We start from the raw sequence: 19,838 nt of genomic DNA on the forward strand, positions 1-19,838 counted from the left end.
TGCCTCCAGTGAGAATCGGATTTACGACCTCTCGCTCCGTAGGTGGACATCCTACCGCGCTCACTATCAACAGCCACGCAGTTCAAGTGCCGCTTTTTACGTATAGAATACTCAAGGTAACACCAGTGACGTGTTGAGTTGGTAAATATCTGATAGGGGCATAGTAAATTTGTAAGTGGGGGAGGGGTATATTAGATTTAGCTTTTCCGTCCGTCTATATATCCGTCCGTCCGTCTGTTTTTCTATATATTGAATACACAGTCAATTTTAAGCGTGCTTTAGTCTCCAAATCCTCAGGCCGGGTAGATTTCTGGATGCAATTCTACACGAGTGATTACTATCAATACGTCGGTTTTCTTTTACCTTATATAAAGAGTACACAGTATTGTGCGCTTCATCCCCATCAGACTTACTTGTGCACGCTGTCTTCAGTTTTTGCTCGGACTATTTTCACATAAGCAAGGCCATTTTCTTTATTTATTGGCAAAAGCTTTTAGTTAACACAGATATTATTGTGTCCACTTAATGTCCAATACGTTTTGCAGAATCTGAATGAAATTTCACAAGAATGCCTACTACATGTATCTGTAAATAATATAATGAAGGGACAAGCCCATTAGTCAAACCATTCAGAATGACCCTGTTTAAAGGCACAGCCTCAACGCCAAACAGGCACTTAACGAGCCTGGTGGTTAATGTCGTCGACAAGGTTCCTTCGGACTATTTTTACAGAGTTATGACCCTTTTTTCAATATATATTGTACATATATAGCTATTTGTGTGTGGACATTTTATTCAAAACCCCATGGTCAAATCTGGTTGAAATTTGACAGGAGTGATTTACTATTTAGTAAATCAAGCCTAGTGATTCTATTTGAGTACTTCACAGAGAGTTATGGTTATTTTATTGTTTGCAAATTTTCTCAGCATGCATCGAATTATCGTGGCTTTTAATCCGCCCACTAAAATATATTGAAATATATGATGCATTGTTATAGAGAAACTATTTGACTTAAATTACGCTTTCTACGTCAATATATTAACACAAATTGAAAATTCAAGATAAACATAAAGGATCCCCATGTGTTTCCGGCGCGGATCGAATTATCTAACGCTGTGTGGCCGGTGGTCTGGTGTTCCTTCCCCTTACACTATCGTTATCGGAATGACGGTACGCAGGGAAACAGACAACTGGTAAATCTTCAAGCCTCGTTTCCGGCTTTTTTGCACGTGCCTTCGGGTTTGCTGTTTCGACCCGGACCGGAAACACATATTCTATAGTATAGATTCAAACCAATCTGTATATTTTTGAAAATTAAATAACAAAGTATAAAAATAAAAAAAAAATAAAAAAACATGCTTATACTGCCGAGTTTATAATGTTTGGCATATTGCATACTTTGAACGCATGCTTGGTCATATGTAATCCGGGATTTCGATGAAACAAAATAGTTCCTCATGCACAACGTACACATAGTACCAGTTGAAGCAATCACGGTTGTTCTTAAGCAACTGTTGAAATAGTTGTCTCATCGGGATTTGCCTTGATGCAAAGAAGCTTTTTAAATGCGCGCCTGTATCGCTTGTTTTTCCACGCGTACACAATGGGATTCACCACAGAGTTGATAATGCCAAGAAAGACGAGGAAGTTGGCGACCATGACCTTGTCCCTGGTGACGTCGGCAGCGTCTAGCATCGTCATCTGGATGAAAAAGAACGGGAGCCACGAAATGTGGAAGAAGAGGACAACCACGGCAACCGCACTGTTCATTTGCTTCGTCCGCTTTAGGAGCGCGCGAGCCTCCGCTGTCACCTCCGACTCTATTTGAGTCACGTGCTTTCGCACTATTAGGTAAACGTGGACGTAAATTAAAAACATGCAGAAGGCAAAAAAGAGGCCGCTTGTGAAGTTGAAGAGGCGGTACCATTTGTTCATGACAAGCTCGTATAGGCAGAAAGGCGCCTGGTCGTAGTTATTGACGCCGAACAGCGGAATGCACTGGAACATGAAGTCCACCGTCCATATCGCAACCACCATACAGTAAGCCGTCGTCTTGGTCATCAGTTCATGATACGTAAATGGATACTTAATTGCGATGTATCTGTCAATGACAGTGCAAACTAGAGAATAAATGGATGCGTTACATGCAAATGTTATAACGAGATACCGCATAATACATGCGGTCTTGTTCATTTCAAGATCCGGTAGGAAGAAAAATACTGTTTGGAACGGCTGTGTGACGCCTATGATGAGGTCGGACACGGCCAGGTTTGCTACGAACACGCCAGTGACGTCCTGGAGCACTTGGAAGCGGCAGATTGCGGCGAGCACGAGCGAGTTTCCCAGGACGATGAGGACCATGAGCAATGCCTGCAGCGTCACCGTTACCATCGCGAATACCGACAGTTCTCTGACCACGGCCGAATCACCGCTACTCACATTATGCTCAACTGTACCGTTATCCATTTGTGTTAAAAGGGGTTACCTATTTTACTTTTAATTTGAGCATCAATTTCTCCAGCTTTTTTTATTTCTTTTCCATCGCGATTTTTTCACTGCACATAAAGGTGTTGTTTAATGTATCCGCTGCATTCTATTTCCGAAAAAGCTGTCGCAAAAATACATAATTCACATTTATAAATACATTCTCACGACCATTTCCTTTTGTATTGAATTACGCCAAAAACTCTATTTTACATGTCGTTAATCTTCATTAATTTCACACTGCTAAATCTGTTTACTAAGATAAGTATCAACACAGTCGCTACAAGTTTCCATAAATCCCTTTCAAAGAATGTTCCACATTTTTATTTTTGTTTTAATACTGAGCATTTTATTAGTCTTTCATATTTATGACGGATCTTATATGGTTTCTTGACAGCATGCGGCCACATTCGCACGCAGACGGGAACTGCCTCTTGTCCTGGAGAAAAAAGCGCGAGGCGGCGCTTCCAAGCACGGCTACTAGAATTTCAGATCATCGGAGAATATATCATACATTAAAAGACAATATAAATTATCTCCGATCTACAAATTGAGGACCAGATAATTAAAACTTTGCAGTAATTTCGCTGAGAGCAGACCTAATTATACCTTTAAGGGCAGATAGGAATTACTGATCGCCTGATTGATTACCTTAGTTTGTACTATTGCGGAGGTTATTTCCTTCATGGCCTTTATGGTCAGGTATACGCCAAGTAACCTTATGCCAAATGGGCATCTTTTCAAATGCATTTCATGACATAAATTTTCCCATAACATTGAGAAGCTAACATAATGAAGGCCGGACTGACTTGAGAAAAATAGAGAAATGAGTATATCGCACATAATACAACATTTATAAATACGATATACGCTTCCATCGGAACCATATCTTTGAACGGAGATGTTATATAGCTATTTACAACGTAAACTAGTTTGAAATGAGCGATTTATTTGAAAATTTGAGTAACATAGGACTCCAATAATTATAACATAAACAATTCGTTGCTTTGGAGCAAACGCGTACATGTTAATGTATCTGCCAGTGCTAAACGGTTGAATCAGTTGACACCAAGTCAAAGTTTGCTTGTGTCTTTTTTCTTTCAAGGTATTTGTTTATATGCCACATTAGCTTGTAGGAATTGTTCACACCGCCTTTTGAGGACGTGGTCCGTTTCCAGTGCACTGAAGCCGGAGTCTCTATACCGGAACTTCCGTTGACTGGCGCCACAACTTCCGTCTCATCCAACACCCGAGTGTCCGCCTGTAATGCTGACGCGAACGAAGAAGTTGCGGACTGAATAGGGGGTAGTATAGGAACCTGGCTTCCAGTATGGCTGGCGGTACTTCCGGTACGGCTGCGGGTCGGGGTGCCCGTGGTGGAGGAGGCGTAGAACATAAACAGATCATCATCGTACTTCCGCTTGTAAATCTCCGGAAGTTCCGTCTGCAGGATGCGTCGCCGCTCCTCCAGCCGGTTCCGTTTCTTCACTTCCTTACGCGTCTCCTCCTTACGCTCTTCCCGGATATGGTTTCTCACGCCATTGGACAAAAGGCTGTAGAGTATATCATAATCTTATCAACATCATGGACAAACAGAGCAATAACACGCAAAGGAGTTACCGATAAAGCGAGAAAACATAATAACTGTTGTCTATATTTGTATTTATTACAGACAATTAAACGATACTTTGTAAAGGAAAAAGACATTAACAATGACGTTCTGAAAAAAACTTATCTTATTTAGGAATCTTTGTAAATGCGGTAATGAATTTGGAACATGACTATGGTATGGGTTTTATTATTAAAACTCGTTGGTTCCTATAATGGTGACGCTTGTGAGTACCTATAGCTGATGTAGCCCTTCCTGTGTTTGTCGAGGCGGTGAGCCACACTGTACAGGTCACGGTCCGACAGTGGCACTCCCACACGCTGGAACGATAAAACACCCCAGGATACCAGCATACCGACACATTTATTTAACGAATATATGAGGTATGGCTTCATCTGAATATCTTCATTTGAATCATAGGGATCAAATAAACAAGTTGCTATTGATATATATCGTTAGAATCTCTCATATAGATCGTTAGGAATTACTTACAATGACCGCAAGTACTACAAGTGTAGCCATGTCGGTTACTCACCGATTAGTATGTGTTTCCGTGGTGATTCAAGGTTGGTCCAATCAGTTTCACGTAAAGATATTTTATAGTTGTTAAAAATTGGTTGTAAGTTCATGTTCAAGGTATGTCAACCACCAATACCAATTCTGCTCTTGGTCCTCATCTTTTGCAGAATCAGTACCAATTTTGTTTTATCAAATGCTCTTTTACATAAGTCGCTAAATACAAACAATAAACGTGTATGTGTCTTTACCTTAAGTCCCCGGATGAACTCTCGTCTGCTCACTTCGCCTGCGTTGTCGGAATCAAACATCCGGAAAAGGTCGATGATTCGGATACCAACATTCGATAGGTAACGTACTACCAGGGTGATCGGGTCTTCTGGCTTCTCTGTACAAACAAGCAATTGGTTGAACCACATGAATTTGACTCAGTGTTTGGTCTTAAATGATATATTAAAGTCAATATATGACTATATGGCCTTGAAGTTGACCATGTTTTCAATTGGCCGTGCCCAGCGAGAGTCCAATCGAAAACAAGGTCAACTTCAATGCCATCAGCCAGGCGCTTGCATAGAAAAATGGCCGTTATTGACAGAAAATAATTAATGGAAAGTTGTTTTGACTGAGTTTGGATGGTAAACACAAGAAAGGTTGGTTTTTATTGATGAATTTAGCAAACTTTGTTGATATATGTTTAGAACATTCGATGGATTGTTGCTATATGCCACCTGTGCATGATCTTGACTCTGATCACACTGATCTACGTTGGCTTCTTTAAACATGTCCGACGTTTGAAAATCGCACTGACAGGATTGATTATTTGCTCGATTTCTTTTTGATTTGCGAAAGAAGTGTCAAGTGTTGTATATCATTGCCAAGTGTTATATTGGACCTTAAAATTACCTTTTCTGATGCCGACGACGTCTCTTGTATCGAGGACGCCACCGTGAGTGATGGCGAACTGGCGGGTCGTTGTTACCTCGTTCACCACCGTCAGCACTGCGCCGTTCACAGGAATGTTCTGCAATATTACGTCATCCGTGACGTCAATGATCATGCGGACCAATTTAAATTAATAATAATAATAATAATAATAATAATAATAATAATAATAATAATAATATTAATATTAATAATAATAATATCTTTATTTAGAGAAGGTATAGACACATTATGACATAATATTATGACATAATTACAGGTTCAACTATAACAACATCATATTTACAATGTGGCCTTCTATGAAGAAAAACAAACACACAAAAACAAAATGCATTTGGTAAATCAAAAAACATCTGCATCGCACTTATACATTCGTATACAAGAACTATTGATGTTTTGAATATAATTATTCTATACAAATCATGTTTAATTAACATAACAATTTAAGTTATTTCAATATACATCATGTACACGCCGACAGACACTCAATAAAACACAACAATTTATAAAACGACAGTTATTTCAATCTTTATTACTTGAGTAATAACTAAAAAACGACTCAAATGGTACCAACACCATCTTTTAGAGAATGCGTGTTTAAAGAGTAACACATATACATGTAGTATGGGCATTGTGCTATGCGGTTTTGTGGTAAAATGAGATGAGATTGGAAATTGATTGAAGTATTTAAAATTGTGATATTGAGACCACATGAAACGTGGGTGTCGTGGGTGTTTGAGGTAGAGGGCTGATGTCACAAGTAGTAAACCATTTCCGGGCAATAAAAGCATTTTACCCTTTTGTTTTTTTATGTTCATATTATATACTTCTTAAATTATAAGTATTGTAGTAGTTTTTATTTTTAAAATATAAAATTGTTTCAGGAAATATAAGCTACTAACTTTTTGTTCTTGATAACAAATAAATAGAAACGTATTGTGGTACCATATAATGTTTTGTTGTCAAAATGTCGACTGCATGACGTTATGTTTTGAAGCCAAAACAAAAATCTAAATGATCTCATATGTCAAATCAATAAGAGCTGAACAGTGAAGTTTCATAACTCTTACATTAGTTTTTCTTCAGTTTCGACCCTTGGCATTATCAAGTGATAAAAAAAAATCAGTGCGTTCAGGTTATGAAATTTCTGTAGGGTTTTCTTCTTTATGTACAAGTTCGTTTTGTATTAGTATCACCAGTCCATCATTTATACAAACGTCAAGGTCTTTATGAGGACATGTTTATTATGTTTAAGTTGTGACTCTAGGTGATACTTAGTGTATCTCAGCGACCTAAAACAATGTGGTCATCAGATACACAAATGGACAAAGGTAACCATTTACTGATCGAAATAGCATACACTGAATTTATAACATCATTTTCTGGCACTATTATTGATATGACGACCGATAAAACATGTAATATGTAATATTGCAGGTATTAATAAAGAAGCTAATACACTGTATATCGCCATTAGGGTCATGTATCCACTAATACGTTACTATAGTAGCGTATTAGTGGATACATGACCCTAATGACGATTTATTTGTGTTTACCACACGACGACGGCGGAATATTTACCGTTTATAGAAATTCATTGAATTCTTTTTTCTCAGTGGAGAACAAATGATACTTCTTCAAATGTCCATGTAGTACTAAGTGAAAACAATAAATCACTGAGTCAACTTTAAAAAGTTACTCCGAACCAAACTGTTTGTCATTTCAAGTCTAAGGGAATGCCTTGTTTGTTAAAACTGTATTTTACCTCAAGACCAATGTGTATGACTCGACTGCGGCGGACGGCGACCGCCTTGAGCAGTTCGTAACAGCCCTCCATGTTGATAGGATTGTGGCCGATCTGAAGCACACACACACACACACACAAATGTAAGGCGGATCAAGGACTCTTAAGGCAATGGCAAACTAGGACAAGTGTATTTATAAACGTAGCGTATGACAAAATGAAGGAGAAGTATAGATCAATGTAAAGGCAAGTAGCCAAAAACATAATGGAGAGGATTCGCCAAGAAAATAAGTCACTGTACAATATTCAATAGTATGAATGAGTATCTGTTTATCTCTATGATTGATAATTTCAAATCTACCACGCAAAAGCTATTAAATAGTTTTTGAGTCAACACCTTTAAATAAAAAGAATTTCATTAAATGCAATTTATTAAATTTGACATAGTGCAACGCACAGTGATTGGTCTTCAGTCAAGTTTAGAGAAATATAAATATGGATTTCTGAACTATTTGAACAAGGCTGGCTAGGTTCCTGCGGCCAGATTAATTTGCTGCGTGATTCCTTGGACCTGAACAGTTAATTCAGTTCAGGTATGGGTCATTATACAGCGGCCTGTCAATACTGCCAATATAAACTAAAACAATAACAGTCTGTACCTAACAACAATCACATTTATAAATTAAAAGATAAATAATCTGAGTAAGTGTAAAAAAATACAGGGTAAATGGTAATTGTAAATGACTCGAAAATGTACCTTCAGGACCCGGAGTGTGGCGTTCTTCCGGAGTCCCTTGGCGACGAACGAGACGCCCTCCCAGTTGATGCGGTTGTGGCTGACGTCGAGATAGCGGAGGCATGAGTTCTCGAGCAGTGTGGGTTCCAGCTGCAGGGACCCCTCGAACCCGAGCCCGTTCATCGCCAGATTCACGTGCTCCAGACACGTGCTTATCTTGGGTTTAATGTATTAAGAACATCAAAACGAGACCACTTTTCTTCGACAGAAAGCAAAACATTGTCATCGTATGTAACAAGTTGCATTTGAATGTATTTTACGCTTTCTAATTTATGACCAACATTTAAGTGTTTGCACGACGCTAAAAATTGACAAAAACGTTGCCGACCACGACACCAACGTTATATATTGTAGATGGAAGCGTATTTTAATTTAAACGTTGCGTTTTCTACTAGCCTAAGGGTACTTTCATTTCCAACAACAGCCGCCACAGTCACGTGACAAATGTCCCCATCTGGGCCTTGTCGGACGGATATCCATTATTAGAGCACAAGAGATGTTTGTAAAACACCTATGTCCCCTATTTTCAGCCAATCAGTCATTTCGCAATTTAAGGGTAATTGACGGTCATTTCGCAATTTAAGGGTAATTGAAGGTCATGAATATCCTCTCCACCTAGTTTACAGTAGGTAAAAGCGTACTTCTTATATTGATTTGAAAAGGTTTTGTATTCAAAATCACTGTGGTTCTGATGTCATGACCAACCTCCCTACCGAGTTTGAGGACTAACCATACCTTAGTTATCAATCGGCCAATGTTTGGTCTACCGACCGACTGACGGGCCGACATGCGCAAAGCATGAACTCCCGCTTTTTTGAAGGAGGGGGGTTCAAATACTTAATTCGAAAGAAAACAAATGAAATAATACTTTCTGGAAAAACAGATGCAGTTTTCGGAAACAAAAGTGGATTTAAGAGGTTATAAATGAATATGTAAATCCAATATCACATTCGTATTTCACCTCATTTATTATTTATGAGTACGAGTTTGCCTGTGGTATTCAGGCGCGTTGGAGTCTTTGCAACGCATATCAACATGTTGTTGCTTCAATGATTGCCCGCCGTGTCAATTGAGATAACTATGAATAAACTGGGTGTCGAAGGTGGAAATAAGGTGCGGCATGCAGGTAAAGTTACATACTCAATAAGTCATACATTACTTGCCAATGACATGTCCTTATAGCAAAAACATGTGTCGACTTGTCGGTTATGCCGACTTCTTTTTAATCGACGACATTATTATGAAGTACCCATAACGTCTTAAACCTGATTTGTCGATAAAACTTCTGTCTACATCGAGTGAATAAATGAACAAGTCGAGATAATTCGACCGAAGGGGGTGCTATAACTCGTCTAGTCGCCATAAAAGAAGTCGACAGGACTTCTTGATCACATCATCAGTACATACAATAAAACTGCGATCGCTCGAGGTCGCCAGGGACCGAGCCAAAACCTCGAGGGAACCGATGTTTCGAACGACCCAATTTTCAATTTTCCAGTTTGATATGAAACATCTTTCAGTGTATTTTAAGTTTGAAGTCGTCAAACAGACTGTTTACTAAGACACCGACTATGTGTTGCGTTGTGGAAATCGCTGGCATTAGTCAGATTTAAGTTTCGCAAAATCAAGGATTGTTGATTGGCGCATCTTGTCGGTTTCGCAAAACTGTTCAATCGTTATTACGTACATGACCCACAATGGACAAAGTGTTGTCGATTATTTGTTATCATCTCTCGACAATTTCAATGCATTAAGGAGTTTTATCGTTGGGGATTTTAATACCTTTTCTAATCATGCACCTCTATGCTTTTCATTTAAAACACATACTAAACTCGATGATTGTGTTTCAAATAACAGGATATATTATAAATGGGACACAAAATTTAAAGATAACTTTGTAGCGGACGTATGTGCAGATATTCACAATTTAGAGAAGGATTTACATGATGCAATTTCCAAGGAAGGAAATGTAGACGAATTAACTAATATCTTTACGACCTTTCTGTGTAATAAAGGTCAGAAATACTTTGAGAAAAAGGCCAAATGTTCAGCATATTTTGATAATGCACACACAAATAGGAAGGAATGGTATGACCAAGAATGCAGACGAAAATATATTGTTTATAAAAACGCTGTGTCTCAGTACAATATTTCATTATCTGATGTAGATAGAATAGCAGCTTTTAAAGGAAGGAAGGATTATAAATATCAGTGTAGAACGTCCAAAAATAATTTTAATAAAGAGCGATGCAGAAAAATGAATGATATGCGTAAAAAGTCGCCTAGAGAATTTTGGAAGATATTTAAGAGGAAGACAAGTAGTAATTCCGGAGACAATATATCAAATAGAGAATTTAAGGACTATTTCCATAATTTAATATCAAATATAGAGGTTCAAGTAGACGACGAAAGTAGGGAATATGTCGAAGATTTCGATACTAAACCCTATAATGGCCCTACGTTTGATAATTTAGATAAACCTATAAGTGACGAGGAAATTATAAATGCTGTTAAGAAATTAGGCAGCAATAAAGCCTGTTCTCTTGATAATATACTCTATGAGTATTTTACGGCATCAATACCTATTATAATTAAACCTCTAGGATTATTTTTTAATCATATAGTTAATACCCAATCATTTCCCAGATCATGGGCAACAGGAGCCATAATTCCTATATATAAAAAGGGAGATACATCTGATCCTAATAATTACCGCGGTATTACGCTCCTAAGCTGTTTTGCTAAATTATTTACAGTTATACTAAATGACCGACTTAAAATGTGGGCTAAAGAGCAAGATATTCTGACTGATGCTCAATTTGGTTTCAAAAGCAAGTACAGTACGGTTGATCCGGTTTTTGTACTCAACTCAATTATACAAAGGCAATTAGGAAAGAAGAAAAAACTGTATTGCTGTTTTGTTGACTTCCGTAAGGCATATGATTGCATTGATAGGGGGCGCCTCTGGTATAAGATAATCAAACTTGGTATAGATGGAAAGTTTTTGTCCCTGTTGCGGTCGATGTATAACGAGGTGAAAATGTGCATAAAACACTTGGGGTCTTTGTCTGATTTCTTTGAAAGTAACATTGGCTTGTTCCAGGGGGAAATAACCTCCCCGATTTGCTTCTCTCTCTTCCTCAATGATATCGAACTCCATTTACAACAAAGCTTAAATGCAGGTCTCACAGTCAATGAGATCTCAATATATTTATTGCTGTTTGCAGATGACGCCGCTATTCTGTCAGAGACGAGGGAGGGGTTACAGGAATCCTTGAATAATTTAAGTACTTATTGTAGCAAATGGAATTTGACGGTCAATGTGGAAAAAACTAAGATAATGGTATTTAGAAAAGGGGGGGCGTATATGAAAATCCGATAAGTGGACTTATAACGATTAGGCTGTTGATATAGTCAATTCATTTAACTACCTCGGTATTGTATTTTCCAGTGGTGGATCTTTCATGCAGGCAGCTACCACGCTGGCGGGAAAGGCATTGCGCTCTATGAATGCACTTAAGGCTCTACTCAAGCATAACCGCGTCCCTATTGATATTACGTTTAATCTGTTTGATGCACTTGTTTTGTCTATATTGAACTATAACTGTGAAGTATGGGGCTATATCCAGACAGAGGTTATTGAAAGAGTACATAGAAAGTTTTGCAAGTGGGTCCTAAATGTCAAACGCTCTACAAATACCTTGTCACTTTATGGAGAGCTAGGCAGATTTCCATTATATATTGAGCGACATATTCGTATTATTAAGTATTTTCTCAAGTTATACAATGAGAAACAAGATAACTGTATTCTCATGGCAATTATTACAGAACAATACCGGGAACTTCGGGTTAACCCACAAAGTCTAAACTGGGTCGACAGAGTTAAAACTATCCTTCAGTCATCCGGGTTTGCGGACGTTTGGCAATTTCCTGAGTCTGTAATTGTATGTGCATTTGTCCCCATGCTCAGAGACAGATTACGAGACATGTATATAACCGGTTGGCGTGCTACCATGGAAACACATTCATCCTTGTATTTGTTTAAGGAAATCAAGGAAACATTTAAAATATCAACTTACATTGTTTTAATGGAAAATTTCAAATATAGAAATATTTTAGCTAAGCTCCGATTATCCTCCCATAATCTAAACATTGAACTTGGGAGACATAACAATATTCAAAGACAAGATAGAAAATGTACACTGTGTAATTTAAACGATATTGAAGATGAATTTCATTTTGTATTAGTTTGTCCAATTTATAATGATATAAGGCAGAATTATATTCCTAGATATTATGTCAGACATCCTAGTATGGTAAAATTTATATCATTACTCAATTCTGACAATAAATCTCTGTTTGTAAGATTAGCTATTTTTTGTACCAAAGCTTTTAAAATAAGAGACTTGAATGTATAATTCACCCCTAAAGACCTCCTCACATTCACTTCTGCTAAATTAGTAATTTAAAGTTTGCTTTTTCTCTCTCGTGGTATTGTGTAACTCGATTGTAAGTAATAGAATGCAAATTATTCTTTTTTTTTTGTTTTTTCATGCATGCAATATTGATTTGATTATGAATATTGAATTGATTAGGTGTATTTATTTTTGTGTTTATAACGATGAGCTGTATATGCTTAAGTTAAATCAACATTCTGTTCTGTTCTGTTATGTGACGTGACAGCGTACAGAGCGTTTGAAGATTGAAGATCGCGGTCAGCATCGGCAGTGAATTCAAAGAACCTTCTGACCACATCTAAAGCGTTAACTTCTCGTCATTAACTTCTCATAATTATCATCTCAAATGCCCATATCAACTAATATCGGTCATGCGTTAACAGTGAAAAACGGTTTTTCACACCTTATCAAATTGCCTTTCAACTGTCGTTGCAATTTTTGCAACTAGCGGAAATTTTAACACCTAGCAATTGCTTGTTTATTTTGGAACACGCGTTGGGAAAAGTGTGAAGTTATGTCCTCGAGGGAGCCATAAGGTTTTGTGCACGATTTGTGTACTTGGGACCGAGGATATTGCTCGACTGCTGGACATAATTAGGTTTCGATGCAGCGTGGGTATATTTTATATGAAAATAGAAGGAAAAAAGTTCGGCACCAAGCTCCGACCTCGAGGGAACGCCGGTTCTCGAACGACCGCTTGTTTGAGGGAACGCAGTTTCACTGTACGTTATACCAGGTACGCATCTATTGTAGTAAGATCAGCTCGTATAGCTATGTCCCCAATCCTTACGATATTATCTATGACAATTGTTCAATGCATTTTCATTAAATAATACTTTAACTATCTGATAAGTCCATGGAAGTATGAAGTTGAGAGTGATTAAGCTGATTAGAATCCAATCAAGTTTGTTCTATAACACTGGGAGACGCACGTGACGCGGTGCTGTGTTATTGTTTACCAGCGAATAACCAAGGATGACCTTAAAGACAGAAACGGAAGTCCTACCTTGATGCCCTTTAGAAGGCCGACGGCGCCCTCCAACCGGATGTGATTCCAGCTGACGTCCAGATACTGTAATGTCCGCATGTCACCTGAAATATGCATGGAACTCGGGGATAAACACGCGAAAACATTACAGTCTTTAAGATGACAATTAATAACTATTAGAGTAGAGTTAATCGCATGCAGTTCATATCAAATCATATGATATGATTCTAGCTCACGTTTTGACGTACACCACGTATTCCGACGGTGTAGACAACCCCGGGAAAATGTAACCACTTAGGAGGTTCGAACTTCGCATTTTCAGCCATAATTTAACAGGTTCAGTACGGTAGCAACATTGTTTTACTCTGGTTATAAATTTCAGTATACCTAAAGCACGACCCAACTTCTTAGCTCCTCCTAAGGAAATGTTATTGTGGCTGAGGTCAAGCCAGACCAGCGTGGAGTTCACCTGAAAAAAGAATGTTTGCAAGTTAGTCCCCAGGAACCGATGGCACACCACTGATGTTAGATGCATGACAAATTATTAAGACATTTTATGGAGCAGGAATATTACGACTTGGAATGATTAAATCGAAATGTACCAAATATTCACATGGGAATTCGTATTAGTAAGTCGCTTGCCGGAAATTATTTTTTCGGTGAAATATCCTCATTTCTCCGGGAAAGAAACACGTGTGACATTAATGAAAGGAATTAAAGATCTTTGATTCCTTTTTCATATGTTTTCAGGAGAATCTACCATTGGACTACTTACAACAAATACCTATAAACAGAAACAAAACGTGTGGCTAAAATTGGCTCTTATAATTCAATAACACCATAACAGATGCTAGTGCCCGTTCATGTTTTCTCAGTTGGCCAAGTCGCATTATAGCTAATAGTATTTCAGACAGTTACGGTACTTTAAAAAAATGTATGCGAATTGAGACTGTACACCTGGAACTGTACCATGTTCCATACATTCACAGGTTACGCGCTACCATAACAGTTTTCTATACATTTCGGAGTAAGATAAAAACAACTTAGACCAAAATACAAGATACTTGCAAGCGGATGCAGACTACGACAACCATACATATTCTAAAATAAACCATATCATATATTTTTCAAGCCACTAAAACGGGGGTACCGTGGTTCCTAAGAAATGTTTCTCAAATCTCAAAAATCTCATTATACGTATCTCGTTTGAACGATTTAAGTATCTCAAAATATAAGTTAAAATGACCTACATAATCTTCTTACCACATACCAAATTCCATGGATGTAGCTTTAATATAATTCGAAATTTTATAAAAATAACCCAGATAATAAATCGCGCACAATGTCCCCGTGGCCCATTATCCACATACATGTACCATGTTTCTTTCACCTAGGTTGCATATTTGAGTTACTGCAGCGTCCAGTTTTTCCGTATGGACAAACAGACGTACGAACTTTTTTGTTTATGTACTTTTCCTTCCATAAAAAGAGTCCCTTAACATGTATTTGTGTGGGTTTTTTTTATTAAACACACAACCATTTAAACTCCTAACCCTAATGATACACAAACTAAACACACCGTGGTTGGCTCGGCTCGATAGACAGACGGACGGACGGACGGAGGGCAAACATATAGTCCCATCCAGTGAAACAATCATGTCAATAGTTTACGAGTAATTGTTATTTTCTAGACGGTTTGCTACAATATTGTTGACACATGTGCCATCAAGAAAGATCGTAGTTGTTTTTCCATGCCGTAGAAAACACCTACATTCAATCATGCAGACGAGCATATAGAACGATGACATAGATCTTAAAATTACATCACATCATTATTTTACACTCGCACTCCTGAAAAAGACATCATTTAAAAAAAGTTATTTATCTGGTCTATGACAAACACAATGTATCAGCACTAAGCCAAACAGCTAGACGGCTATGAAAGAGCTCGTTACCTGGAAACCGGAGGCGATACAATCCATCTCTCGTTCACCCAGTTGCGCGCCTAGAATAAGGTTATGGTGTTATTATTGTGTAATGAGAAAATCTATAAACGAAAACAATTAAAGCACCGAAAGCCGACACATGCGTCTTAAAATCCATTTCTTAGATGTCAGGAAATATTTCATACAGAGTTATGGGACTTTCTACGCAAATCCAAATTGTCAATGATATTGATAGCTTTGGACATATCTGTGTTACAGAAAGAGTAAACCACTTGTTTAATCTAATAATAATATTTTAAGTGTGATGCACCAATTAAGCATACGTATATAAGATTCAAACAACTGTTTTTAAACCTAAAACAAACTATCTAATGAAAAATGATCAGAGAGGAGTATCAGAAACTCCAACAAAAATGTTCGCAAGCGAAGGTGCCAAATTTTATTCTAATAAACGTCACCGTACCCTTGTATCAATAGTGGTCATCTTCTGACAATGACCAATGTTCATATCAAAGTTGAATACTTAAAACGAAGCTTTTCAAAAGTAATTGCTCAGAAACGAAAGTATGACGCAGGGGCCGTGGAAATTAAGGACTCGGACGATGACGCCGGACAAAGTTATGTTTATGTGCCTGCTATGCTACGTAGGCGACACAAAACTAGTATATCCTTTGGTCATCTTTTCAAGTCTGACCAAGATGCTGATATGAGCATAAGACGTTTAAGGATAAAACATACGTTCTGAACAAAATACATAGGCAAACAAGAGAGCCATGATGGCACTAAATCGCTCACCTGAGTGAAAGTTTGAAACCTTTGTTTTATGAGAATGAATGAGTTTATTGGTTAATGCCAATGCAACAAGGGATTAAACTATGATGGAGTAATTTCAAATGTTGTAGCGGTTAAGGGCAGTAAGCCAAAAGGTCACAGTATTAATCAGCCGAGGACAAAATTGATATTTGTTTGCAAAACTGCAAACATGGTCAAAATTTAATTGTTGTAACTTCAAAAATAAGAAAGTAGGTCACAGTCAATGTCATCCGAACATAACATTGATATATGTTTTCAAAAAAATGTACATATGGTCCAAATTTCATTGCTGAAAATTTAAAAATAAGAAAGAATGGTTCAAGGTCACAGTCAATGTCATTTGAACAAACTCGATAGAGGACTTCTTTATGTTACTACATACATAATATCCAACGTCTGGGCCTAGCGGTATCAGACAATAATATAAGTTTTCCCCGCATAAGTCTATAGGAAACCTGTGAACCCCAGGGAGTGGCCAGTTTTGCACACAGGTACATAATTTGAACAAAATTAGTGGAAGACCGCTGTATGATGCTACATACAAAACAGGGGTCTGGACCAAGCGCTTTCAGACACCAAGATTTTATAAGTATATAGGAAACTTGTGATCCCCGGGGCGGGCCAGTTTTGATCCAAGGGGCACTATATAAACAAACTTAATAGAGGCCTACTGTATAATGCTACATACAAAATATCAAGGGTCTGAGCCTAGAGGTTTTAGGCAAGAATATTTTTTTTTTTAAACTTCTCATTATATATAAATATGTCAGATATGTGTAACCCCAAGGGCATAATTTGAACAAAGTTGGTAGAGTACTAAACAATGCAACACACCAAATATCTAAGCTCTAAGCTTCATGGTTTTTGTTAAGATTTTGAATTGTTTACTTTCGGTTGCCATGGTAACCAGAGTTCTGCATGGTTATTTTTTTCTATGAACAACTTTGAAAGAAACCCATCCAAGGAAAATCCCTGTGAGTTCACACTAAACTGGCAATTGTTGGCGGACGAGGGACAACATTTCTGGTTTATGTGGTTTTTCTTTCTTCAAAAAAGCCCCTAAAACGTGCACATTTATGTGTTGTTGTTGTTGTTGTTTTTTCAATATAAAACCAAATAAACTCCTAACCCTAAAGGAAACACCCCTTTAACACCGCTAGGTTTTGCCCAGACGGACGACGGGTGATGGGGAAAAAACAAAACAAAAATCACTGAAATTTAAATGCCAACTTATTGTGTCGAACAGACGGAATGTTTTGGTCTGTAAGGGCGGATGTTGAATGGCTCCTCGACGACGACGACATTAAGCATTGACACTTCTTCCACATTTAAAAAACACAAACTAAAATGAAAACAAAAAGGAGAAAATATTTGAACGGTCACCACATACCGGAGAGACTGAGGTGGGTCAGACAGGAAGTGTCCCGGAGCACGTCCACGAGGGCCAGCGCACCAACACCGTCCACCACATTCTCACACAGGCTCTGTGGGAATATGAGTATCATATGGTTATCACGTCAATGTTATATTGTTTGGATTTATTAGATAAATACATACATGTGGTTTATTTTCTGTTATACACAAATTGGGTACGCAAATATTTCGTTAGTTACCGTTTCTTCATAACGCAGCACTGTTGATCAAAACGAGTTAGGGTAAATGCAATGCTCCGTATTCAATGATTTTCAAGAAAATTGTGTAAGTTATTTATGTGTAAACAAGTGCATTGCTTACTAGGCTGGTAATATTGGCGTTACTACGAAGAGCGTTAAGAAGGACTACGAGTCCGTCACTCGTGAGTCCCGTGTCTTCCAGATCCAGGACCCGAACCCTCGTGTTGTGCTGAAACACGGGTACAAAAATGTAGTTTTAATGTGTGAGTCTTTCAGTAACAGTATTAATTTTCTTTCCAATACATCGTACAGGACGTTTACCTACAAACAAAATATCAAAAGTACACATTTGCATTTATAATCGAAGAATTAAATCTTTCTTACTAACGATAAAAACAATGTTATAAACATAACTGATACCTCCTATTATTGATCTAAAATAAGAATATTTCGTTACATGACTACCGTGCAAAAAAGTACAATATTCTGGTCCGCATTTAAAATATCGTCATTTGTTCTAAAATCATGATACATAGGTAACTAGAAATATCTTAAAACAGATACTCGGCCGTGGTCAACCAGCGGTTGACTAGTATTCGAATTTAGTTTGAATATTTGACCACACTAGACGATTGTTTCTGATTGAATTGTTGACCCGCAATGGATATTTACGCATAGTTAAAAAATCTTATCTTACAAGGAGTGCGCATGCGAGAGCGCGGCACTGGTCCGTGTTGAGGCCTATGTGTTGCAGCCTCATTATATGCCGTCGCAGCTCCATCGCCACTCGCTGGCTTGGGACGGTTCCCAGTTCCCGGCACGTGCTCGTGTATGTCAAGTGACCCACACCCTCGTTTTTCTCCTCATTTTGTCGTTGTCTGCCCTCTTCACTCTGTGTCAGGCTAAACTCTGAAAAAGGGATTTATTTATCAATAATCACTTTTTTATTTAAACGATTCACCCACCGCTAGCACCCTGAGACTAACCAAGAAACCTTTTGTCTTATTTTTGAATAATTACTTCTTAATTACACCAGTACGCACCATTTAAGACATGTTCCCGAACCTTCAGAGCACATTCACTGCCAAGAACATTTTTAATGCAAATTCCGACGGAGGCATTTCCAAGCCCAATATAAGCGCCTCTAACAACGTCAACAACTGACTTCATGAAATGGCAAAAAATCACCGCGAAGTAAACAATTGAATTAAAGCATTAGTTCTTTATCTATATTTGAAACGTGTAAATGTCAAAACTTTGTAATACACTTCGTTGCCGACAACTAGCATATCATGACATAAACAAAGCCATTTAATTTAGGGCGCTTAAAATATAAAGATTACAAAAAACATACCATTGTCATCTAAATCTGTATCATATTCCGAGCTACTGTCATTCTCGCTGTTGGTCTCCACATCCGGTCGCCCGCTGTCCGACCGTCCATCGAAGATGTCAGCAAAGGGTCGATTCTGGCCTACTCGTTTTCTGTTACATATCCGAAACTCACTGGCGTTTGCCATGCTTACTTATTTCATTTACATGTCACCGTTACTCTATGTACTTCACTCGATAAACATTTATTACACAATGACTTACAGAGAACATTTTGATAGCATAATCTCTGGTAACATTTAAAGCAGATTCCGGTCAGTGACTTTCTATGGTGTTACTCAATCGTCGTGAGTGTAACTTTGACTTTGTTGTATGGAAATCAAAGGTTTTCATGTACTTCATTAAGCTTCATAAACTCGATGGCAGATAAATAACATGGGCTACAGCTTTATTGCATGACATATTGAATTATTAATGTCCCAACTCTGCCTACATATTAATTTACCGTTGCCCTTAGAATTGGGAAACAGCCAATAAGTTAATTAAGACCGAAACTACCAGAGTTGGGTTAAGATGCCGCTTTATTTCAGGTGACGT

General features: G+C 37.9%; 2 protein-coding genes across 2 annotated transcripts; both read right to left on the reverse strand.

Annotated features, from left to right (window-relative positions):
• Window positions 1-1,504: 1,504 nt before the first annotated feature.
• On the reverse strand, window positions 1,505-2,467 carry LOC128208336 (D(2) dopamine receptor-like). The gene has a single exon (XM_052911893.1). It carries the CDS (start codon window positions 2,465-2,467, stop codon window positions 1,505-1,507), a length of 963 nt encoding a protein of 320 aa, XP_052767853.1.
• Window positions 2,468-3,437: 970 nt separating this feature from the next.
• LOC128209280 (leucine-rich repeat-containing protein 74A-like) lies at window positions 3,438-19,701 on the reverse strand. The gene is made up of 13 exons (XM_052913239.1): window positions 19,264-19,701; window positions 18,607-18,818; window positions 18,031-18,138; window positions 17,687-17,780; window positions 15,493-15,542; window positions 13,925-14,006; window positions 13,556-13,641; window positions 8,054-8,248; window positions 7,318-7,410; window positions 5,514-5,631; window positions 4,862-4,998; window positions 4,329-4,414; window positions 3,438-4,038 (listed from the first exon to the last, which is right to left on the reverse strand). Exons 1-13 carry the CDS (start codon window positions 19,427-19,429, stop codon window positions 3,531-3,533), a joined length of 1,935 nt encoding a protein of 644 aa, XP_052769199.1. The 5' UTR covers window positions 19,430-19,701; the 3' UTR covers window positions 3,438-3,530.
• Window positions 19,702-19,838: the final 137 nt, after the last annotated feature.

Source organism: Mya arenaria, chromosome 11 (assembly GCF_026914265.1).
Source record: "Mya arenaria isolate MELC-2E11 chromosome 11, ASM2691426v1".
NCBI classification, from domain to species: Eukaryota; Metazoa; Mollusca; class Bivalvia; order Myida; family Myidae; genus Mya; species Mya arenaria.

Excerpts from the sequence above, each read along its gene's own strand:
- LOC128209280 (XM_052913239.1), bottom strand. The coding sequence starts at position 19,429 with ATGGCAAACGCCAGTGAGTTTCGGATATGTAACAGAAAACGAGTAGGC. Across the intron at positions 18,819-19,263 it reads TACAGATTTAGATGACAATG|AGTTTAGCCTGACACAGAGT; the intron begins GTATGTTTTTTG and ends TCCCTTTTTCAG. Across the intron at positions 4,415-4,861 it reads AGTTCATCCGGGGACTTAAG|CGTGTGGGAGTGCCACTGTC; the intron begins GTAAAGACACAT and ends TTATCGTTCCAG.
- LOC128208336 (XM_052911893.1), bottom strand. The coding sequence starts at position 2,467 with ATGGATAACGGTACAGTTGAGCATAATGTGAGTAGCGGTGATTCGGCC.